At 43.0% G+C, this 19,406-nt stretch overlaps 1 protein-coding gene and 1 non-coding gene across 4 annotated transcripts; both read right to left on the reverse strand.

Moving 5' to 3' along the window:
* Window positions 1-277: 277 nt before the first annotated feature.
* Window positions 278-19,298, reverse strand: Polr3c (RNA polymerase III subunit C). 3 transcript variants are annotated; one of them, XM_038312024.1, is made up of 15 exons: window positions 18,945-19,298; window positions 17,645-17,810; window positions 16,357-16,612; window positions 16,074-16,259; window positions 14,068-14,153; window positions 7,963-8,067; window positions 7,744-7,836; window positions 6,029-6,109; window positions 5,775-5,826; window positions 4,446-4,506; window positions 3,710-3,860; window positions 2,649-2,750; window positions 2,483-2,532; window positions 1,813-1,962; window positions 278-503 (listed from the first exon to the last, which is right to left on the reverse strand). In XM_038312024.1, the coding sequence occupies exons 2-15, from the start codon at window positions 17,789-17,791 to the stop codon at window positions 422-424; spliced, it is 1,602 nt and encodes a 533-aa protein (XP_038167952.1). In that variant the 5' UTR covers window positions 17,792-17,810; window positions 18,945-19,298; the 3' UTR covers window positions 278-421. The 3 variants fall into 3 exon arrangements, with proteins under 3 accessions (XP_038167952.1, XP_038167951.1, XP_038167954.1); XM_038312023.1 differs by having other exon boundaries at window positions 18,908-19,298; XM_038312026.1 differs by having other exon boundaries at window positions 19,155-19,296.
* On the reverse strand, window positions 16,843-16,978 carry LOC119801512. The gene has a single exon (XR_005283202.1). It is a non-coding gene; the product is annotated as a small nucleolar RNA SNORA5 (small nucleolar RNA).
* Window positions 19,299-19,406: the final 108 nt, after the last annotated feature.

The following is a 19,406-nucleotide window of genomic DNA, read 5'->3' on the forward strand; positions in this document are numbered from 1 at the left end:
TCTTCCCACTGCAAGGATTTGATAAGAGAATATAGTGATGGGTATAAGTCTATTAACAAATTTTACAAAATATGTCAATCTCTTTCTGGTGTATCATGAGCAGTAGGGAAAGACAGAAGCAGGGGCTCAGAATCTGAAATTTAGCTGGGTGATATGGCACACTCTTTTAATCCCAGCACTCAGGAGGCAGAGGCAGATGGATCGCCAATGAGTTTGAGGCCAGCTTGGTCTACAGATCAAGTTCCAGGACAATCAGGGTTAAAGAAAAAAAAAATGCATCCAAGCACCTTCTTCTTGTTGTTCTATCTCCTAGATCTTTGAGAAGGATGTTGGTTTCTGGTTGGGGATGTAGCTCAGTGATACAGCACTTGACTAGAATGTGAAAGGCCCTGAGTTTGATCCTAGCGCTGCTTCCTCTGGGTCACGGTCTCTTTATGGTGCTCTCGATGTATGACTCCAGCAAGAAGATGGTTTCGTCTACCTGGATCTCACTGGCATCCAACCTGAGTGAAAAAGTGAAACATTTGCCAGGGGTTAATGATCATTAGTATAGTCACGACCGGAGGCGGGGCTGGGTGCAGCCATGCAGAATTGCTTGCTCATTCCTGAGCGTGTGGAAAGAAGAGAGAACCAGGGGAGCCTTCTTCCATCTATCTCTCTCCCATATCAGACACTGTGGAGCCGCTGAAGCCCCACAGGCAGCATCTTACTTTTACTTACAACCATGAGAAAGAACAGCACTTTTAAGAGTCGTGTGCTTTAAAATCACAAGAAGGTGAAGAGTTAGTGTTAATTAAGAAGAGTGAGGGACTTCCCCAATCTGATAAAACCACAGCTAACACCACACTTAATCGTAAGAACTCAAGTTTCCTTCCTTATATCAGGAACAATGCCAAGATGTCCTTTCCAGTCTTCTGCTAGAGGTGATAGGCAAGACAATATATATTAAAGAAAAAAATAAAAAGTTACTAGAACTAATAAATTTGCACAACCCCTCTTAATGAATAAAAGGAAATGAAGACGGAAGCATATTGCTATGAAACTATGAAAGGTCTCCTGGCCCAGCAATAAATTTGGATTTTATATTGTAAAAAAAAAAAATCAATAAATCATCTCAGCCAGGTGTGGTGACATACACTTGTAATCCCAGCACTTTGGAGGTGGAGGTGGTAGAAGCAGTAGAATCAGTCCAAGGCTAGTATGATTACATAAGACCTTTAGTCAAGAAACATAACCCCTTCCAAATCAAAGGATGAGCAAACATATGCACAAGCAAGGAAGCCAATAAATCATTTCAACTAGAAGAGGGATCTATCAACCACTTTAAAGACAATAAATAACCTGAGGGTTGGGGAGATGGACCAGAGGGTAAATTGTCTGCTATCCAAGTGTGACGGAGTCCCACAATACACATAAAGACACACACACACACACACACACACACACACACACACACAACCCTAAGAGCATTGTGACACATGGTTTGTAAGATAAAGTTATTGCAATGCTCTAGGTAAGAGGTAACGAAGAACCAAGATGAAATGCCAGACTTGAGGCTGAAGTAAAATTCTCAGTACTTGGTGAATGACAGAGGACAGCCCTGGCTGTCCTGGATCAGGCTGGCCTTGAACTCATAAAGATCTAGGCCTCTGGAGTGCTGGGATTAAAGGCGTTTGCCACCACGCCTGGTAGGTTCAATTCTTTTAATTAGACTAGGAAAGACGAAGCTGCACTTAGGTTTGCTCACTAAATTGGAGATTAGGTATTTGCTTGAAAGGCATTGTCAAGCAGAGTCTGGATCCCACCACTTACTTGTTAACGTTGCGTTTCAGCATCTCCAGCTGCTGTCGTTCAGGGGCTGTGATCATCTCCTCTATCTCCTGCAGCTGCACCTCCTCTGCACCCGTGGCCTGCATTGATGCAATGATGGCTTCTACCCTCTGAGACTTTTCTAGTAGCCGCCTATCAGACAGACAGAGCTTTGACGTATTTCCTCCTCTCTGAGATTCTCCTGCCCTCTATCTCAGAGGCCTGTTCCTTCCTTCCATGTTTCAGCTACAGACTCTGCCCATAACTTAATCACAAACGTAACTTTGTTCCTGAAACATTTATTGCCTCTTAGCTGCACTTAAACTATGGGGTCAAGCACATGCCTCATAATTTGCAAAATTATTTAACTGGGGGTATAGTCAACAAGTGTAAACTAAGGCATGGCTACGCCAACCCAGACCTATGACTCAATGCCATATATTATGCATTGGGCTACTGTTGCCATTTCTAGAGCAAGTTTTCCCTCAGGCTTGGACCGTGAAGAACATAAATGAAAAAGTGCTGGGCCCAGAGGTACCGGGTAAAGGAGAACTGTCACCATGTGTAAGTGTTTTAGTTATTGGTTCAGTGGAAAATAACATAAAAAACAAGCTATGTCTGAGAGAGAGAGAGGAAAAGAGAAATGCAAAGGTTCAATGGAGAACGCACTCACTTGTTCTCCTTCGTTTCAAACTGCCGCCTTTCTATCAAGTTGGCTATGCTCTGAGGGAAGAGAAGACAGACAAGAAATGCCAACGGTTCTGTTTAAGTGATGTGGAGTGGGCGAGGGAGAAGGGCGAGGCCATCGGTGAGGGATGGGAGAAAACCCGCACGGTTACCTTATAGCACCTGTGCAGCAGCATCCTGGCGGCCGACAGCACATTCACGGTGTACAGATAGAAGGTCCTGGACGGCGCGTGGTCTGGGGTTTTAGGGATTTCCTGTTTGTCCACAGAAATAAAGAGACTGTTCTTTGGAACTGGTAAACACCCATCCACCTGGCACTGTCAGTCCTCATTTCTAATACTTTTCTTTCCTGGCCAATCAGTAGTGATTCTGTTTATGACATAATCAGCCACACGAAGCAGGGCGCCTGGCTTTCCATTTTTCTATCAGCATCCCGAATAAAAGGGAAAGCAATTGATATTTACTGAGGAAACTCTACACAGGCCAGGTGGATTGTATTTGATTTTCATAATAGACTATTAATAATTGAGACAGTGTGATACTGTTAAGCGTATGCTGGCCTCAAACTTTCAATCCTTCAGCCTCAGCCTCCTCTGTACTGGGATTATAGGTACACACTACCACAGCTGGTCCAAACCTCTGTAATACAGCATCATCCACTGCCATTTTACAGATACAAAATGACGGCGGTTGACCTGCTTGAAGTGACTCCAAAATCCATTCAACCTGCTTCCCCAAAGGGTCCCCAACATAGTTCTACAAGAATCAAGATATGTTGAATGAGTTACTTACTCTATTAAAGATTTAAGGCTCTCGCGAATAATGGGCTGGATAGGGCAGGAAAGTTAGAGCTGTGAGCTGATTTGTCTGTCTCTTATCAAGACAGTTAAACTCTACACGATCCTATATGGGTTTGCTATGTCTGTATTCATCTTTTTCTTTTCTTCTGTTTCAGAGGTGGCTATAGTATCTGCCTGGGGACCCAGAGTAATTTCCTCAGGAGTTTCTCCTGCCACAGCCAGCCATGCTGAACAGCAGCTACTAAAGCCGTGGCCACCTGGAGTGATGGGAAGTTCTCTACTAAAGCCGTGGCCACCTGGAGAGATGGGAAGTTCTCTACTAAAGCCGTGGCTACCTGGAGAGATGGGAAGTTCTTTACTAAAGCCGTGGCCACCTGGAGAGATGGGAAGTTCTCTACTAAAGCCGTGGCTACCTGGAGAGATATGAAGTTTTCTGAGAGCATCTTATACAACATGTCCTTTGCCTCCTTTGCAGGAATCATCGCAAAGTCCTCCACCTGCTTCTGCTCCAGGTGTTTCTTCTGCAATACCAGACGGAATATTCTGGCACAGCGAGACCCAAATCTGAAAGAATAAAGAACCACAGGGTATACTTTAGCTCCTGGTCTCAGAGTATGGATTTACTAATCCACATGTGGGGTGAGGGGCAGAGAGGAACGGTGCTCAGGTTTACAGCTCCAGAAGCTCCTAATGGTACTGTTAATCATAACTTGTCACCAAACGCCAGCTCCTTTGCGTGCCACACATCTTGTATTACAGAGCTTTGGGTGCTGGTTAATTTGCCTAGCTAGGAGTTAGTTTTTTTTTTAAAGATTTATTTATTTATTTATTTATTTATTTATTTATTATGTATACAACATTCCTTCCATGTATGCTTGCATGCCAGAAGAGGACACCAGATCTCATTATAGATGGCTGTGAGCCACCATGTGGCTGCTGGGAATTGAACTCAGGACCTCTGGAAGAGCAGTCAGTGCTCTTATCCTCTGAGCCATCTCTCCAGCTAGGAGTTAGTTTTGTAGGGAAAAATAGTTCTACTGGAAAGATGAGACCAAGTGTGGCAGGGTATGCCATCAAAACCAAATTACCTGTTCAACGGGGTGTGGAGAGGAAGTGTCTGAGCCCACTCCCAACCAGTGGCCCTCTTACCTCTCCTGGATGACAGACTCCAGAGTCGCAGTGGCCAGGGATGCTAATGCCTTATGGAGGTCTTTATGTGGAGGATTAAGGGCATTCAGTAATGTTTTGGCCTCATCATCATGAACTTAGTTTCATGACTAAATTCCTAATTTATAACTAAAAATTAAATAATACTTTGCTTTTTATATTTCATGTATGATATATAAGTATATTAACATTTGTAAGGGTTTTGCTTAAGTAAACTTATTTTTTATTTTTACTTTATAGTAAAAATAAAGTATATTTTTTATATTTTACTATAAAGTAAAAATAAAAAACATAAGTGCATAGGTGTTTTGCCTGTACGTGTGAGGGTGTCAGATTTTGGAGTTACAGATAGCTGTTAGCTGCCATGTGAATGCTGCGATTGAACCTGGGTCCCCTGGAAGAGCAATCAGTGCTTTTAACTACTGAGTCATCTCTTCAGCCCCTCTCTTCTTTTTGTGAGACAGGATCTTGCTATGTAGCCCAGATTGACTTGAAACATTTGACTTTTCTGCCTCAGCTCCAAACTGCTCCGACTGTAAGCAGTTAGCACAACTCCTCTCCTTTCCTAGCTCTCTGCCTCAGCTCTACCACCTTCCTTCTTCCTCTCTTGCAGAGCTGGTGATCTGGTCCAGCACCTTGCATGATGTGCATGAGGTGCTATGAGCAATGACAGTTTGTAGCACAAGTAATAAAAACCCAGAGACAGATACTGGGGCTCAACCTGAAGGTCAGAAAAGCAAAGCAGTCAGCCACTAGAGAGCTCTTGCCTCTATGAAATTTTCAGATTGAAATAAGAGCGAGTTCCTGGCTTAGTCCACCTTTTATATTCCTCTCTAGTGCTGGGATTAAAGGTGTGCACCACCACCACCACCGGGCCTGTATGGCTGACTAGTATGGCTGTTTTGCATTCTGATCTTCAGTCAAGTTTTATTTATTAAAATACAAATGAATATCATGACAGACAGTCCCAGGCTTTTATATTTTCATTAATAAAACTCACAGAAAAATTAAGAAAGCTATTTCAGTTTTGGAACTTGTTTAGTATATTAGGCATTGACAAATTCCTTTCCTGTAGTGGCACATGCCTCTACTTCCAGCACTTGGGAGGTGGAGGCAAGAAAATCAGGGCTTTGGTGCTAACATCTAGGCTACACAGTGGGTTCGAGACCAGCCTAGGCTACATGAGACTGTTTCAGACTGTTTCAATAACAACAATAACAAAAACAACAATACCCCTGCCAATTTCTCCTAGGTTACCCCTCTGCTTCCTAACTCAGGGGCCCTGACAGAACAGACAGCTGGGAAGGATACTGATGACATACATTCCTCCACCGCTGTCGCCAGACTTTCCAATAAACTCTAGCTGTTAAAAGAGAGCGAATGGTGTTAATTGATGTAAAGTCTAGTGATTAATTCTGTTTCTTAGAGACCAAATCTGGTCAAGACTCTGAAGCAGACAGCTCCTGCCAGACAATGGTGACTTTGTCTGGGACAGCTAAGCAGACAAAAAGACTATAGTGGAATATTAGGATTTATAAACAGATCAAGTGGGTGGGGAGACTTACGGGGTCATCTGCCAACAGCGTAAGGTATTGATCGAGGACTTGCTTAGAGATGTTATAGCCAACAGGCAGGGACCTGAAGATCTGTGGAATAGAAGGGGATGCTGGAAGTGGGGCTGGGAATGCAGGGCTGTTAACATGTCACTCCAGATGTCCTAGTCCAGACTGCAAACATAGAAATGTCTAAGAGTAAAAGAAAGGCCGAGAGGGACGCACGCCTTTAACCCCAGAACTGGGGAGGCAGAGGCAGGGGGATCTCTGAGTTTGGGGCCTAATCTACATAGTGCATTCTAAACAGCCAGCACTGCATAGTCAGACTCTGATAGAAACAGAGTAAAATAAGAAACAACCCAAATGTCCACTGATAAATGATTAAACTAACCAAGTACAGTGGTGTGTGCCTGTAACTAATCCTGGCTACCCCAAAGGCTGGCTTAGGAGATTATGGGTGTTATGTAGCCATAGCCTCCAAAGTTAAACCTTTCATTCTGCAGGGAAGCTCTTAAGACTCTGGAAGCTGAAACTTACAAGGCTCAGGAAACTCATGAAATTTACAAGGGTCACGAACTCAGAAAGTAGGGCCTTTAATCATAGCACCAGCGAGACACAGGCCAGCCTTGTCTACAGAGCAAGTTCCATGCCAGCAGAGACCCTGTCTCAAACTAACCAACTACAAAAACTTAGAAACAATATAAAGTATAGTAACAACATTTAAATAAGTATAATTATAAAAGTAATAGAAATGTAATGTTTCAACCGCCAAGGCTTTCATCAGAACCCATATATAGATATATAATGGTAAGATAACCTTCCCTGCTGCTGTCCAGCCTAGCTTTGAACTCCTGAGCTCAAGCAATCCTCAGCAGCCTTCTGAATAGGTAGGATTCCAGCACATCTGGCTACTAGTATCTTAAAACAATGAGAAATAAATTTTACTTGACAGTTATTTAACTTGACTTAACAAAAAATTTTTTTTTTTTTGGAGATTTACTCATTTGTTTTTTGAGACAAAGTTTCTCTGTGTATCCTTGGGTTAACTTTGTACACCAGTCTGGCCTTGAATTTAGAGATCCACTTGCCTCTGTGTCCTGAATGCTGGGATTAAAGGTATGTGCCACCATGCCTGGTTTTATGTAAAAATTTCCTTACGTGTATATGCTTTGCCTGCATGAATGTATGTATATCACGTGTGAGCAGTGTCCAAGGAAGCCAGAAGTGGGAATAAGATCCCTTTGAATCGGAGTTACAGACTCCTGGGCGCTGCCTTGTGTGTGCTGAGAACTGAGTCTGAGTCCTCTGGAAGAGCAGCCAGTGCCCTCAAACACTGAGCCACCTCTCCAGACCCAATGGCTTGACATTTTAAAAAGCTGGATCTTAAGTGGTTAAATGTTTTAGTGCTTACCATTTCCAAGAAATCCTTGCTCCCTTTGCCCTAAGGCACAGGCATCAACATAGCCCTACAAGCTACACCTAATAACTGCTATAATACCTACGTCTATCAGGAAGCTAGCACGAAGATGGGAAGCTGAACTAGGAGTGGTGGTGCAGGCCCTGAACTCAGCACTGGAGAGGCAGAGGCAGGTAAATCTCTGATTTCAGTGACAGCAGGGCAACACAGAAGTTCCAGGATAGCCAAGGCTACATAGAAAGACAAAAAACAAAACAAAACCCCAAACACAACAATAAAACAAAACCCGAAAAAAAAAATTGAAGTATACCTCATTAGAACACAGTGGCTGGGTAAACGGAGCACCAGAGGGAGTGGTAATCTCACTCATCCGGAGCATTGTCCGCACAATCTCGCTGCTTGTCTGAAAAAATAAACTAGAATTCAGAATTCACTGTTTCTGCCTCTGAGCCAGAGGCCACATCAGACAACCACCTGAATGATCAACCTTACTCCTTGCTGAACACTGGCTGACCCACTTAGATATTACCTGGTCCATTCGGTTTGCAACTGCGCTCACAATTGCTTGGTCACGGAAGTGCTGGTGGAATCTCTCAAGGTTGACTTGCCAATAAATCCCATCATCTGGAATGGGCTGAGGAGAGAAAAGGAGAAAAAACATTGAAATACAGTGTAAGATTTTAGATTTTTCAACAAAATAGACAAACCTTTATCCAAACTAACTAAGACGCAGAGAGAGAATATCCAAAGTAAAAAAATCAGAAATGAAAAGGGGAACATAAGAACAGACACGGAGGAAATACAGAGGATCATCAGGTCATATTTTGAAAACCTGTACTCCACAAAATTGGAAAAGTTAAAGGAAATGGAAAACTTTCTGGATAAATATTACTTACCAAAATTAAATCAAGACCAGACAAGCAAATTAAACAGACCTATAACTGCTGAAGAAATAGAAACAGTCATCAAAAGTCTCCCAACCAAAAAAAGCCCAGGACCAGATGGTTTCAGCTCAGAATTCTACAAAACTTTCAAAGAGGAACTAATACCAATACTCCTCAAATTATTCCACACAAAAGAAACAGAGGGAACATTGCTGAACTCTTTTTATGAGGCTACAATTACCCTGATACCCAGACCACAGAAAGACAATACCAAGAAAGAGAACTACAAACCAATCTCACTCATGAACATTGATGCCAAAATACTAAATAAAATACTAGCAAATCAAATCCAAGAACACATCAGAACCATCATCCACCATGACCAAATCGGCTTCATCCCACAGATGCAGAGATGGTTCAACACACAAAAATCTGTCAACCTAATCCACCATATAAACAAACTGAAAAATAAAAACCACATGATCATCTTTTTCGATGCTGAAAAAGCATTTGACAAAATACAACATCTCTTCATGATAAAGGTCTTGGAGAAAGCAGGGATACAAAGAACATACCTAAACATAATTAAGGCAATATACAGCAAGTCAACAGCCAACATCAAACTAAATGGAGAGAAACTCACAGCGATTCCACTGAAATCAGGAACAAGACAAGGTTGTCCACTCTGTCCATACCTACTCAATATAGTTCTTGAGATCATAGCTAGAGCAATAAGACACCAAAGGGAGATAAAGGGGATACAAATTGGAAAAGAAAAAGTCAAACTCTCACTGTTTGCTGATGATATGATAGTTTACATAAGTGATCCCAAAAATTCTACCAAGAAACTTCTACAACTCATAAACACTTTAAGCAATGTGGCAGGATACAAGATTAACTAAAAAAAATTCAGTAGCCCTCCTGTACACAGATGATAAGAGGGCTGGGAAAGAAATCAGAGAATCAACACCCTTCACAATAGCCACAAATAGCATAAAATATCTCAGAGTAGCTCTAACCAAACAAGTGGAAGACTTGTATGACAAAAGAAAGAAATTGAAGAAAATACCAGAAAGTAGAAAGACCTCCCATGCTCTTGGGTAGGCAGAATTAATATAGTAAAAATGGCAATCTTACCAAAAGCAATCTACATATTCAACGCAATGCCCATCAAAATCCCAGCAAAATTCTTCAAAGACCTCGAAAGAATGGCACTCAACTTCATTTGGAAAATCAAAAAACCTAAAATAGCCAAAACAATCCTGGGCAATAAAAGAACTTCTGGAGGCATCACAATCCTTGACTTCAAACTCTAGTATAGAGCTACAGTACTGAAAAGAGTCTGGTATTGGCATAAGAACAGACAGGAGGACCAATGGAACCGAATAGAAGACCCAGATATCAATCCACACATCTTCGAACACCTGATATTTGATAAAGAAGCAAAAAATATCAAATGGAAAAAAGAAAGCATATTTAACAAGTGGTGCTGATATAACTGGATATCAACATGTAGAAAAATGAAATAGACCCATATTTATCACCATGCACAAAACTCAAGTCCAAATGGATCAAAGACCTCAACATAAAGCCAGCCGCACTGAACCGTATAGAAGAGGAAGTGGGAAGTACACTTGAACACATTGGCACAGGAGATCACTTCCTAAATAGAACCCCAGCAGCACAGACACTGAGAGAAACTGAAAAGCTTCTGTAAAGCAAATGACACGGTCAACAAGACAAAACGACAGCCTACAGAATGGGAAAAGATCTTCACTAACCCCATATCAGACAGAGGTCTGATCTCCAATATATACAAAGAACTCAAGAAATTGGACACCAAAAGATCACATAATCCAATAAAAAAATGGAGTACAGACCTAAACAGAGAACTCTCAACAAAGGAATCTAAAATGGCTGAAAGACACTTAAGGAAATGTTCAACATCCTTAGTCATCAGAGAAATGCAAATCAAAACAACTCTGAGATTCCATCTTACACCTGTAAGAATGGCCAAAATCAAAAATACTGATGACAACTTATGCTGGAGAGGTTGTGGGGAAAAGGGAACACTTCTGCATTGCTGGTGGGAATACAAGCTGGTACAACCCCTTTGGATGTCAGTGTGGCGATTTCTCAGAAAAGTAGGAAACAACCTTCCTCAAGACCCAATAATACCACTTTTGGGTATATAACCAAAGGATGCTCAATCGTGCCACAAGGACATGTGCTCAACTATGTTCATAGCAGCTTTGTTTGTCAAAGCCAGAACCTGGAAACCTAAATGCCCCTCGATCAAAGAATGGATTAAAAAAAAATGTGGTACATTTACACAATGGAGTACTACACAGCAGAAAAAAGTAACAACAGCTTGAATTTTGCAGGAAAATGAATGGAACTAAGAAACATTATTTTGAGTGAGGTAACCCAGACACAGAAAGACAGTTATCACATGTACTCACACATAGGTAGTTTTTAAACATAAAGCAAAGAAAGCCAGCCTACAAACCACAATCCCAGAGAACTTAGACAACAATATGGACACTAAGAGAGACTTTCATAGATCTAATCTACATGGGAAGTAGAAAGTAGAAAAAGATAAGATCTTCTGGGTAAATTGGGAGCATGGGCACCTTGGGGGAGGGTTGAATGGGGAAAGGGGAGAGGCAGGGAGGGGAGCAGAGAAAAATGTAGAGCTCAATAAATATAATAAAAAACTCCCTCCTTAAAAGAAAAAAAGATTTTAGATTTTTAAAGTTCCATTTGTTTTGCTATACTGTGGCAAATAAATGGATTAGAGAAAAAGAATTCAAGAGTGTGGGTTAGTGTGCCCTGGCAAATTCTAACTCAAGTTCCCTGAACTTACCTTCTTCCTGCTCCCTGTTAATTTTTGTCCATTACCCTCAAATATACATGTATGTATCTGTAGCAAGTGCATGCTTGGTGCCTGTGGACTCCAGAAGTGGATATTAGATCCCCTGGGACTGGAATTATAGACAATTTTAAGCTATCATGTGGGTGATAGTAACTAAACCTGGGTCCTCTGCAAAGGCAAGCACCCTTAACTGCTGAACTATCTCTCCAGCCCCTTAAGATTTCTTTCTATGTGCATCTGCCACATGTGTGTGGGGCTCCAAGGTGGCCAGAAGGTGTTGGATTACAGACATAGGTGTTAGGAATCCAGTTCTGGTTTTCTGGAAGAATAGGAGGTGCTCTTAATTGTGAAGATCTTTCTAGGCCATAGACATCTCTACTTTTGTTGTTTTCTGAGACAGTGTTTACCAAGTAGGCTAAGATGGCTAATGAGCCCCAGGGACCTTCCTGTGATTTTGGTTGGGCCATATCCATAGCCTGTAGACTAACATTTATAGATCAGATTTGTAGCTTTTAATAGTCCTTAGCTTGGCTTTTTTCTTCTTTTTTTTAGCCAGGGTCTCATGTAGCTCAGGCTAGCACTGAACTTACTACATAACTGAGGGTGACCATGAACTCTGGATCGTCCTGCCTCTATCTCCCAAGTGCTAGGATTATAGGCATTAACCACTACACCTAGCTAAAAAGCACTTCTGGTCATTAAATGGGTAAGAATGCAAGAAGGAAGACCACTGAGGAGAGTCTGGAGAAGTGCTGACAAGAGATGATAGTCTTGGGGGCTAGAGAAATGGCTCAGTAGATAAAAGCATTTGTTGTACAACCATAAGTACCTGAGTTTGAACCCCCAGCACCCACATAACAAGCCAGATGTGATCTCATACATGCCTGTAGTTTCAGCACTGTTAAGGGCAAAGGGTTGTTTGGGCCAAGAAAAACAAACAAACAACAACAAACCCACAAGACCCAGGTTCAGGGAGAGAACATGCCTCAAAGGATAAGTAGGGATTGCTAGAGACCATCTGATGCTCTCCTGTGGTTCCAGTGTGTATCTGCACAGGCATGTGTACCAACACATGTACATATAATCCCCCTCTATACACACACAAAGAGATAATATAGTCGCTTAGACTAGGGAGAGAACAGGAAAGGTAAGAAATAGCTGGGTAGGAGAAAATTTTGAAAACTGGGCTGATATGTCTTAGTGAGATATAAGAATTTCAAGGATTTTGCCTAACTTATGGTAGTGGATATCTGTTACTAAAAAAAAGGAGGCTTAAGAGGGGGCAGGTGTATGGGAATGGGAAATCAATTATTCTGTGTTATGCTAATTTCTTTTTCTGTTGGGAGTATATGCTTAACTCTACGTCTAGGTATGGCATATGGTGTGTGTTTGCATGTATGGTGCTATGTGTGCCATGGCACGTGTGTGGAGAGCAAAGGATAGCTTCAGGGGTCAGTCTCCAAATTCTATCTTGCTTTGAGTCGGGGTCTCCTTGATTCTTTACATAGCAGGACAGCTGGCCTGTGAGCTTCAGGAGATTCAGTCTTGGCTCCTGTCTCATCTCAGGAACACCTGGATTAGAGACGTGTGCTACCACACCTGGCTCTAAGTGGCTTCTAGTTTCTCATGCCTGTGCAGCAGCTCATTTACCCTCCGAATTATTGCCCCAGCTCCTGGCCATGTTTTTGAGATGCTTATTTTATTTTATTTTAATTTGTTTAAAGATGGGGACTTCTTATGTAGTAGGCTGGCCTTGAATTTGCAGCAATACTCCTGTATCAGTCTCTCTAGTAGTGGGATACAAAGCATGCACCACCACACTTGGTAGAGATGTTCACTAGCCATCTTTATATGGGTGCTAATAGGATATTTGCACATAACAGTTCAGGCTTAAATACATTTTTCTAGACTTAGGCCTTACTACTAATCCTCATAGGTCTATGTGTTCCTGCCATACTGAAATCTTGAACTTTATCTAGGTGTTTCTCTCTCTCTCTCTCTCTCTCTCTCCCCCTCCCTCCCTCCTTCCCTCTCCCTCTCCCTCCCCCCCCCCCTCTGGTGGGTGCAGGGTTTCATTTAACCCAGGTTGGCCTTAGACTTACTTTGTAGCCAAGGATAACCCTAAACTTCTGATTCTCTTGCCTCTACCTTCTGAGTGCTAGAATTATAGTTGTGCACCACCACTTATGATTTGTTTCATCTGAGACAAGGTCTCACTGTGTAGCTGTGGCTGTTCTGGAACTTATTATGTAGACCAGACTGGCTTCCAATTCACAGAGATCTGCTGGTCTCTCTTCCAAGTGCTGTGATTAAAGGCATGGTTATCACAATAGGGACCACTTCTGGTTTTATTTGGTACTGGGACTCAAACTCAGGCCTCACTCATGCCAGGCAAGCTACCTACCAACTGGGCTGCATTCCTGGCCAAAGTCTCTCCTCTCTTTTTGAGACAAGGTCTCCTTGGGTATCCCTGGCTGCTCTGGAACTCAGAGAGATCCTCCTGGCTCTGCATCTCAAGTGCTGGGGCTAAAGGGATGCAATACCACACTAGCCCTGCTTCCTCTTTTGTAAAAGTTGGTCCCATTTTACAGTGAAATAAGTTAGCCTCAGAAGGGACTGGGACGTTCCTTCCATGAAGTCCCTCCTGCTCTCAGGCATTCTCACTGTTCCTTGGTAAAAAGAGGGCAGGGGAGAAATAAGCAGAGGTAGTAGTAGAATTCCATTTCCACTGGTCTATTCCTGACCGACATTTACTGACGTTCATAATCCTATTCCTTCTTAGCCAGAAACATTTAGGTTCTGTTGGCGCTTGTTATCCAAGGGCTGTTTCTGGGTGGCAACAGGGTGAGGACCGCTAATCAGAAAGCCCCATTACCTCTTTGTTATCTAGGTATTTCGGTTTCTTCGCCTTGGGCTCTCCAGCAGCATCTTCATCAGATGATCTCCTTCTCTTACCTTTTCCTGCCAAATAAAATACTGAACGATTAGATTATATATCATATGATGACAGGAAATGAAGCTGGTGCCTCTTTATCCCAAAGATGTATGTAGCTGCCTCAAGTTAGAGTTGCTTAGGAGGCCAAGGAGCTGTAAGAAACTCAAATCAATGAGGGTATCATTAAAACTCAGTATGTTTAAAAAAATCCAGTCTTGAAGCTGGGTAATCCCAGTATTGGGGAGGCAGAGGCGGGTGGATTTCTGAGTTCCAGGCCAGCCTGGTCCACAGAGTGAGTTCTACAATAGCTGGAGCTACATAGTGAGAACCTCTCGTGAAAAACAAAGAAAAAAAAAAACCCAAAGCCAAAAACCAAAACCGAACCAAACCAAAATAAAAAACCAGAAAAAAATCCTGGGGCTGGAGAGATAGCTCAGTGGTTAAGAGCACTGGCTGTTTTTTCAGAGAACCTGGTTTAATTCTCAGTACCCACACGGGAGCTCACGATTGTCTGTATCTAACTTCTGTTCCAGGGGATCTGACACCCTCATACAGACATACATGCAGGTAAAACATCAATGCACATAAAATAAAAATAAATTATTCAAAGAAAAAAGAAAGAAAAAAAAGGAAGAAAGAAAGAAAGAAAATGCATAGTCTTTGCCATCCAACTGCCTGTCCTCCTATGTATCCTTTCAGTGAAAGGCACCATCATGTTCCCATGGGTGCAGGTCAGACACACAGATGTCATTCTTGATTGTTTTTTTTCGAGACAGGGTTTCTTTGTGTAACAGCCCTGGCTGTCCTGGAACTGGCCTTGACCTCACAGAGATCGGTCTGCCTCTGTTTCCCGAGTACTGGAATTAAGGGTGTGTGCCACCACTGCCCAGCCATACTTGGCTTCTTACAGCTTCTATATCTACTTTTTCGTTAGTCTGTCTCACTTATTTTTGCCCTATCCTTTCAGCCTTTATTAGATAGTTACAATGTAAATCAGATAGTGTCACGTTCCTGCTTAAAACCTGAGTAGTCTCCCTTTGCTCTTAGTTGGTTAAAGCACAGATACTCTACAACGCTATGCTCATCTAGCTCCTCCGTGTTCCCGCCTTCTCTCAAGCTTCTCTGAACTTTGCTCGCTCTGCTTCACCACTGACCTCTCACTTTCTCTAATGCTCAGTTTCTCTCTTTCTTATTATACACTAGTCTTAAAAATACTCACCCTTGCCAGGCAATGGGAGGCACACACCTTTAACACTAGTACTTTGGAGGCAGAGGCAGGTGGATCTCTGAGTTTCAGGCCAGCCTGGTCTACGAAAACTAGTTCTGGGACAGGCTCCCAAAGCTACAGAGAAACCCTATCTTGAAAAAAACCAAAAAAAGAAAAGAAAAAAAAAAAAACCCAAACAAACAAACAACCCCTCCCCCCAGAAAAACCACCTCATCTTTGCTGGGTGGTGGTGGCACACGCCTTTAATCCCAGCACTTGGGAGGCAGAGGCAGGTGGATCTTCGAGGCCAGCCTGGTCTACAGAAAGAGTTCCAGGACAGGCTGTAAAGCAACAGAGAAACCCTGTCTTGAAAAACCAAACCAAACCAAACTAAACAAAAACCAAACTAAAATCATCTTCTATCACCTCAGTAGGGCCTACTTCTTCATCAAGACCCAAATCAAATTCTACTTTCTTAGAAAAGCCTCACCTTCACCCACTTCACAAATCGGTTCCTCCACAGCTAGCTTTTCCATAGCCCTTATCACGGTGGTATAACCTATCTCTGTGACTGATAATGTCTTCCGGGAAGGGAACATGGGTTTTCCATTATTACATACGACAGTGACTGGCACACAGCAAGTACCTGGTCAACAATCACATGTTCATTCACATAAAAATCAGTCAAGAAGAAGCCACAATTAGGGCAAAACACAGTTCAAGGATGAAAATTCCTTACCTATCAAGCTCAGTTTAGGAACTAGGTACATGTCCTTCTCATTAATGACAAGGGTCGGGGCAGGTGGTGGTGGCCCAGGGTCAGAGCTGCCAGAGGCAGGAACCAGAGGACAGCGCTGTACAAAGTGAGTGTCTGCCAGCCGCACAAACGCATTTGACACCTCGGCGTAGTCCATGGTTTTGCCATCTGTACGACAGAGGAAAGAGGCAGGTGAGATGGCCTAAGAGAACGGCACTGCCAGCCAACCTAAGCTTTTGCTCAGAGCTGTAGAGCCAGTACTGACCCTCCATGGTCTCCGTGAGTCGGTCTGCTACTTTCTTCACCACAGCTGACATTGTCATTTTGCCATTCAACAGGAGCTCCTCAACAATCAGCTCGCCGGTGTCACTGTACAGCGTTTTGGTAGTATAGATGTACCGGGGATACCGAAGCATTCGCAACACCCGGCTACACTGGGCTTCATACTCCACCACACTGCGCTTATGCACATGATAGATCACCAGGTTATGGTGGAGAAGGACACAAAGTGCTTTTTTCACCTAGATGGGACCCAAAGAAAGAGAAGAAAGACCTGGAGCTACGTAGCTCATGACTGCTGGCAATACCGCCCACCCCCGACAGCTTAGGAAGCATCCGATCACTAGCTAAGAGTTTTCTGAATCTTTTTGTGCTTATTTTTAAAAGCAACTAGGTCTGAGTTGAAACGACACAGACCCATCCGAACAGGACCTGCGTCTTGTCTGCACCAAGGACTCCTGTGCCCATAGTACAATGTCTGCAGCCAAACTTATCCCCAGGTCCCAGGACAGGGGACCCAGGGCCCATGAACAGCAGAACTTGTTGTGGCAGCCATCTGGGCCAGTTCCCGCCATGACAGGACAGGGACTGAATTTGACTTGACTGCACATAGACTCTTACTTCCTCTTTGTATAGTGTAGTTAGTAAGAATCAAATGTCAATGGAAGGGATCAAGAGAGTTCCTTGCTATGATGCCCATTTTATCCTTGATCTCTGTCTTTCTTCTAGTTTTCTGTTTTGAATCAGGGCCTCATGGAGCCCAAGGTAGCCCGGATGACCTTGAACTTCGGAGCTTTCATCTTTCAAGTGCTGGGATCATAAACATAAATCAGCACACCCAGTTTTATGAAGTGTTGGAGATCAAACCAGAACATCCTACATGCTATGAAGTCACTCCACCAACTGAGCTACCTCCTCAGCCAGGACCACGACAAAAATCTTTCACGCCACAACTGACCTGTTTTGCCTATCATTTTTATTCCTCAAAGACAGTGCCAGATTAGTAGATTTACTGTGAATGAATGAGGCGTGGGGACAACAAAGATTACTTACACAGCAAAGACAAACTAGGGACACTCTAAGGAGCAGCACACCGGGGCCTAAGTACAATACCACACCCCCACCCCACCCCACCCCACCCCACGGTGATTCTGATCATAGGGCAGGCTTTTTTATTTTTATTTTGTAGGGGAAGGAGTACCATTGTTAAAAGGTGGCTGAAGGAAATGAATTAAAGAAGCAAAAGAGAGCAAACTGGTATTCTCTAAACATACCTGGTCCAGGGATGTTCCCGTGTCATGGGCAATTACTCTAAGAGGCTGGCTGCCGGTTCTGATTAGGTGGACTCCAATTTTTTCCACAATCTCACCAAAATGCTCTTGCAGCAATAAGGAGCACAGTTTAATTTCTGCTTGAGTCATTGTGCCTGAAGCCTCAGAACTAGGAAAGAACAATGATATAAATTCACACATTTTTTTTCTAGAAGGCAACTTGGCAATGCACATCAAAACCTTAAAATATTGCATAATTTTTTGCTTTAATACTTTAATTTGGGATCCTTTATTCCATGGTAACAATAATAAAAAATATGCCACTTGTTCTCTTCATAATACTGGCACTGTATACTAAAACAGTCCAGCATCTGTCAATAAATTAAATGAATACACACTATGCCAATGTTTAAAATGACTTTGAACACTATAAGTAACGTAACATTACTAGTAATGTGTAGTAATAGAAGTATTGCGATGGCTGGGTATGATGGTGTACAATGTCTGCAATTCTAGCACTCAGGAGGCAGAAACAAAATGATCAATAGTTCCAGGCCAACCTGCGGTACAAAGTGAGTTCAAAGCCAGCCGGTGCTGGACAGTGAGACTCTGGTGGGTGATACGCCCACCCATCAAAACAAGACTGGAAAAACTAAACATCAAATGTATTTTCTAAAGTCAGTTATGGTGGTGCCCGCCTGTAGTTGTAGCACTTGAGAGGTGAAGGTGGGAGAGTCAGGGGTTCAAGGTTACACATCGAGTTCAATGCCAGCCTGGCTACGTGAGACCCTGTCTCAAAAAAAAAAAAAAAGCCATTTTCCTCTATATTCTATTTACTTTTATGAGATTATATGTGGTTTCAATAATCTTTAAAGACTGGATTTATCTAGGTATGGGGACTCACATTTGTAATCAAGGCCCACGTGGGCTACATAATGAATACCAAACAAACTTGATCCAGAGAGTGAGACCTCTAAAAAAAAAAAAAAAAAAAAGGTGTGTGTGTGTGTTCAAACGACTTGCAATCTGTCATAGATACAGATAACTACGGTCCATGGCTCTGTGGGAGTACAAAGTATCATTCCCTAGCCATAAACTTCAATTTAGAAGCCAGCAAGTAAAGAAGAGCCTCTCAACAGGGTGTTTCAATTAGGAGAAGTTACGTTCCCTTGAGAACCATATTAAATTTCTACTCCGTGACAAATGGGACACCAGCAGAAATGGATGGAGCTGATTTATAAATTACCTCCCTATCACAAGTTGTACCTGCCATTATTCATTTATTTCTCCAACGCTTTAGTACCTAAGTCTTTGTCCTCTTGCCACGTTGTCGCAGAGGAGGCTATTTCACTTATCCACCCGTCTTTGGAGCAACATCCCTACATCAGTTGCCATCCTTGAAAAGCGTTTCCGAGGCGCCTGGCTCCTTTCCCTTCATGCGAGTTCCTGTTCCGGACTTCGCTTCTTGGCCCTGAGTCAGGGCCTCCACATTCCGGCGTCGTTTTTCACTAACCTCAGGGTCAGTGCTAATTTAGAAGCTCCAAATGTTATCCTCCGGAGACCAGCAGCCTAAGCTCGGGGCCAGCCCGCCGCCCCTTCTCGAAAGTAGAGCACCATTGAGGCGGACGCGGAAGAGCTGTGAGCACGGGCCGCTCTAGCCGACGGTGTCGGTGGTTTCCGGGGACGCTCTCTCCTTCCTCTCGGTGGAAGGCTGGAGGACCGGCTAGGGGCTGTCTGAGGTGCCGGCGGGCGGGCTCTCCTCTGC

This window comes from Arvicola amphibius, chromosome 14 (genome assembly GCF_903992535.2).
Source record: "Arvicola amphibius chromosome 14, mArvAmp1.2, whole genome shotgun sequence".
NCBI lineage: Eukaryota > Metazoa > Chordata > Mammalia > Rodentia > Cricetidae > Arvicola > Arvicola amphibius.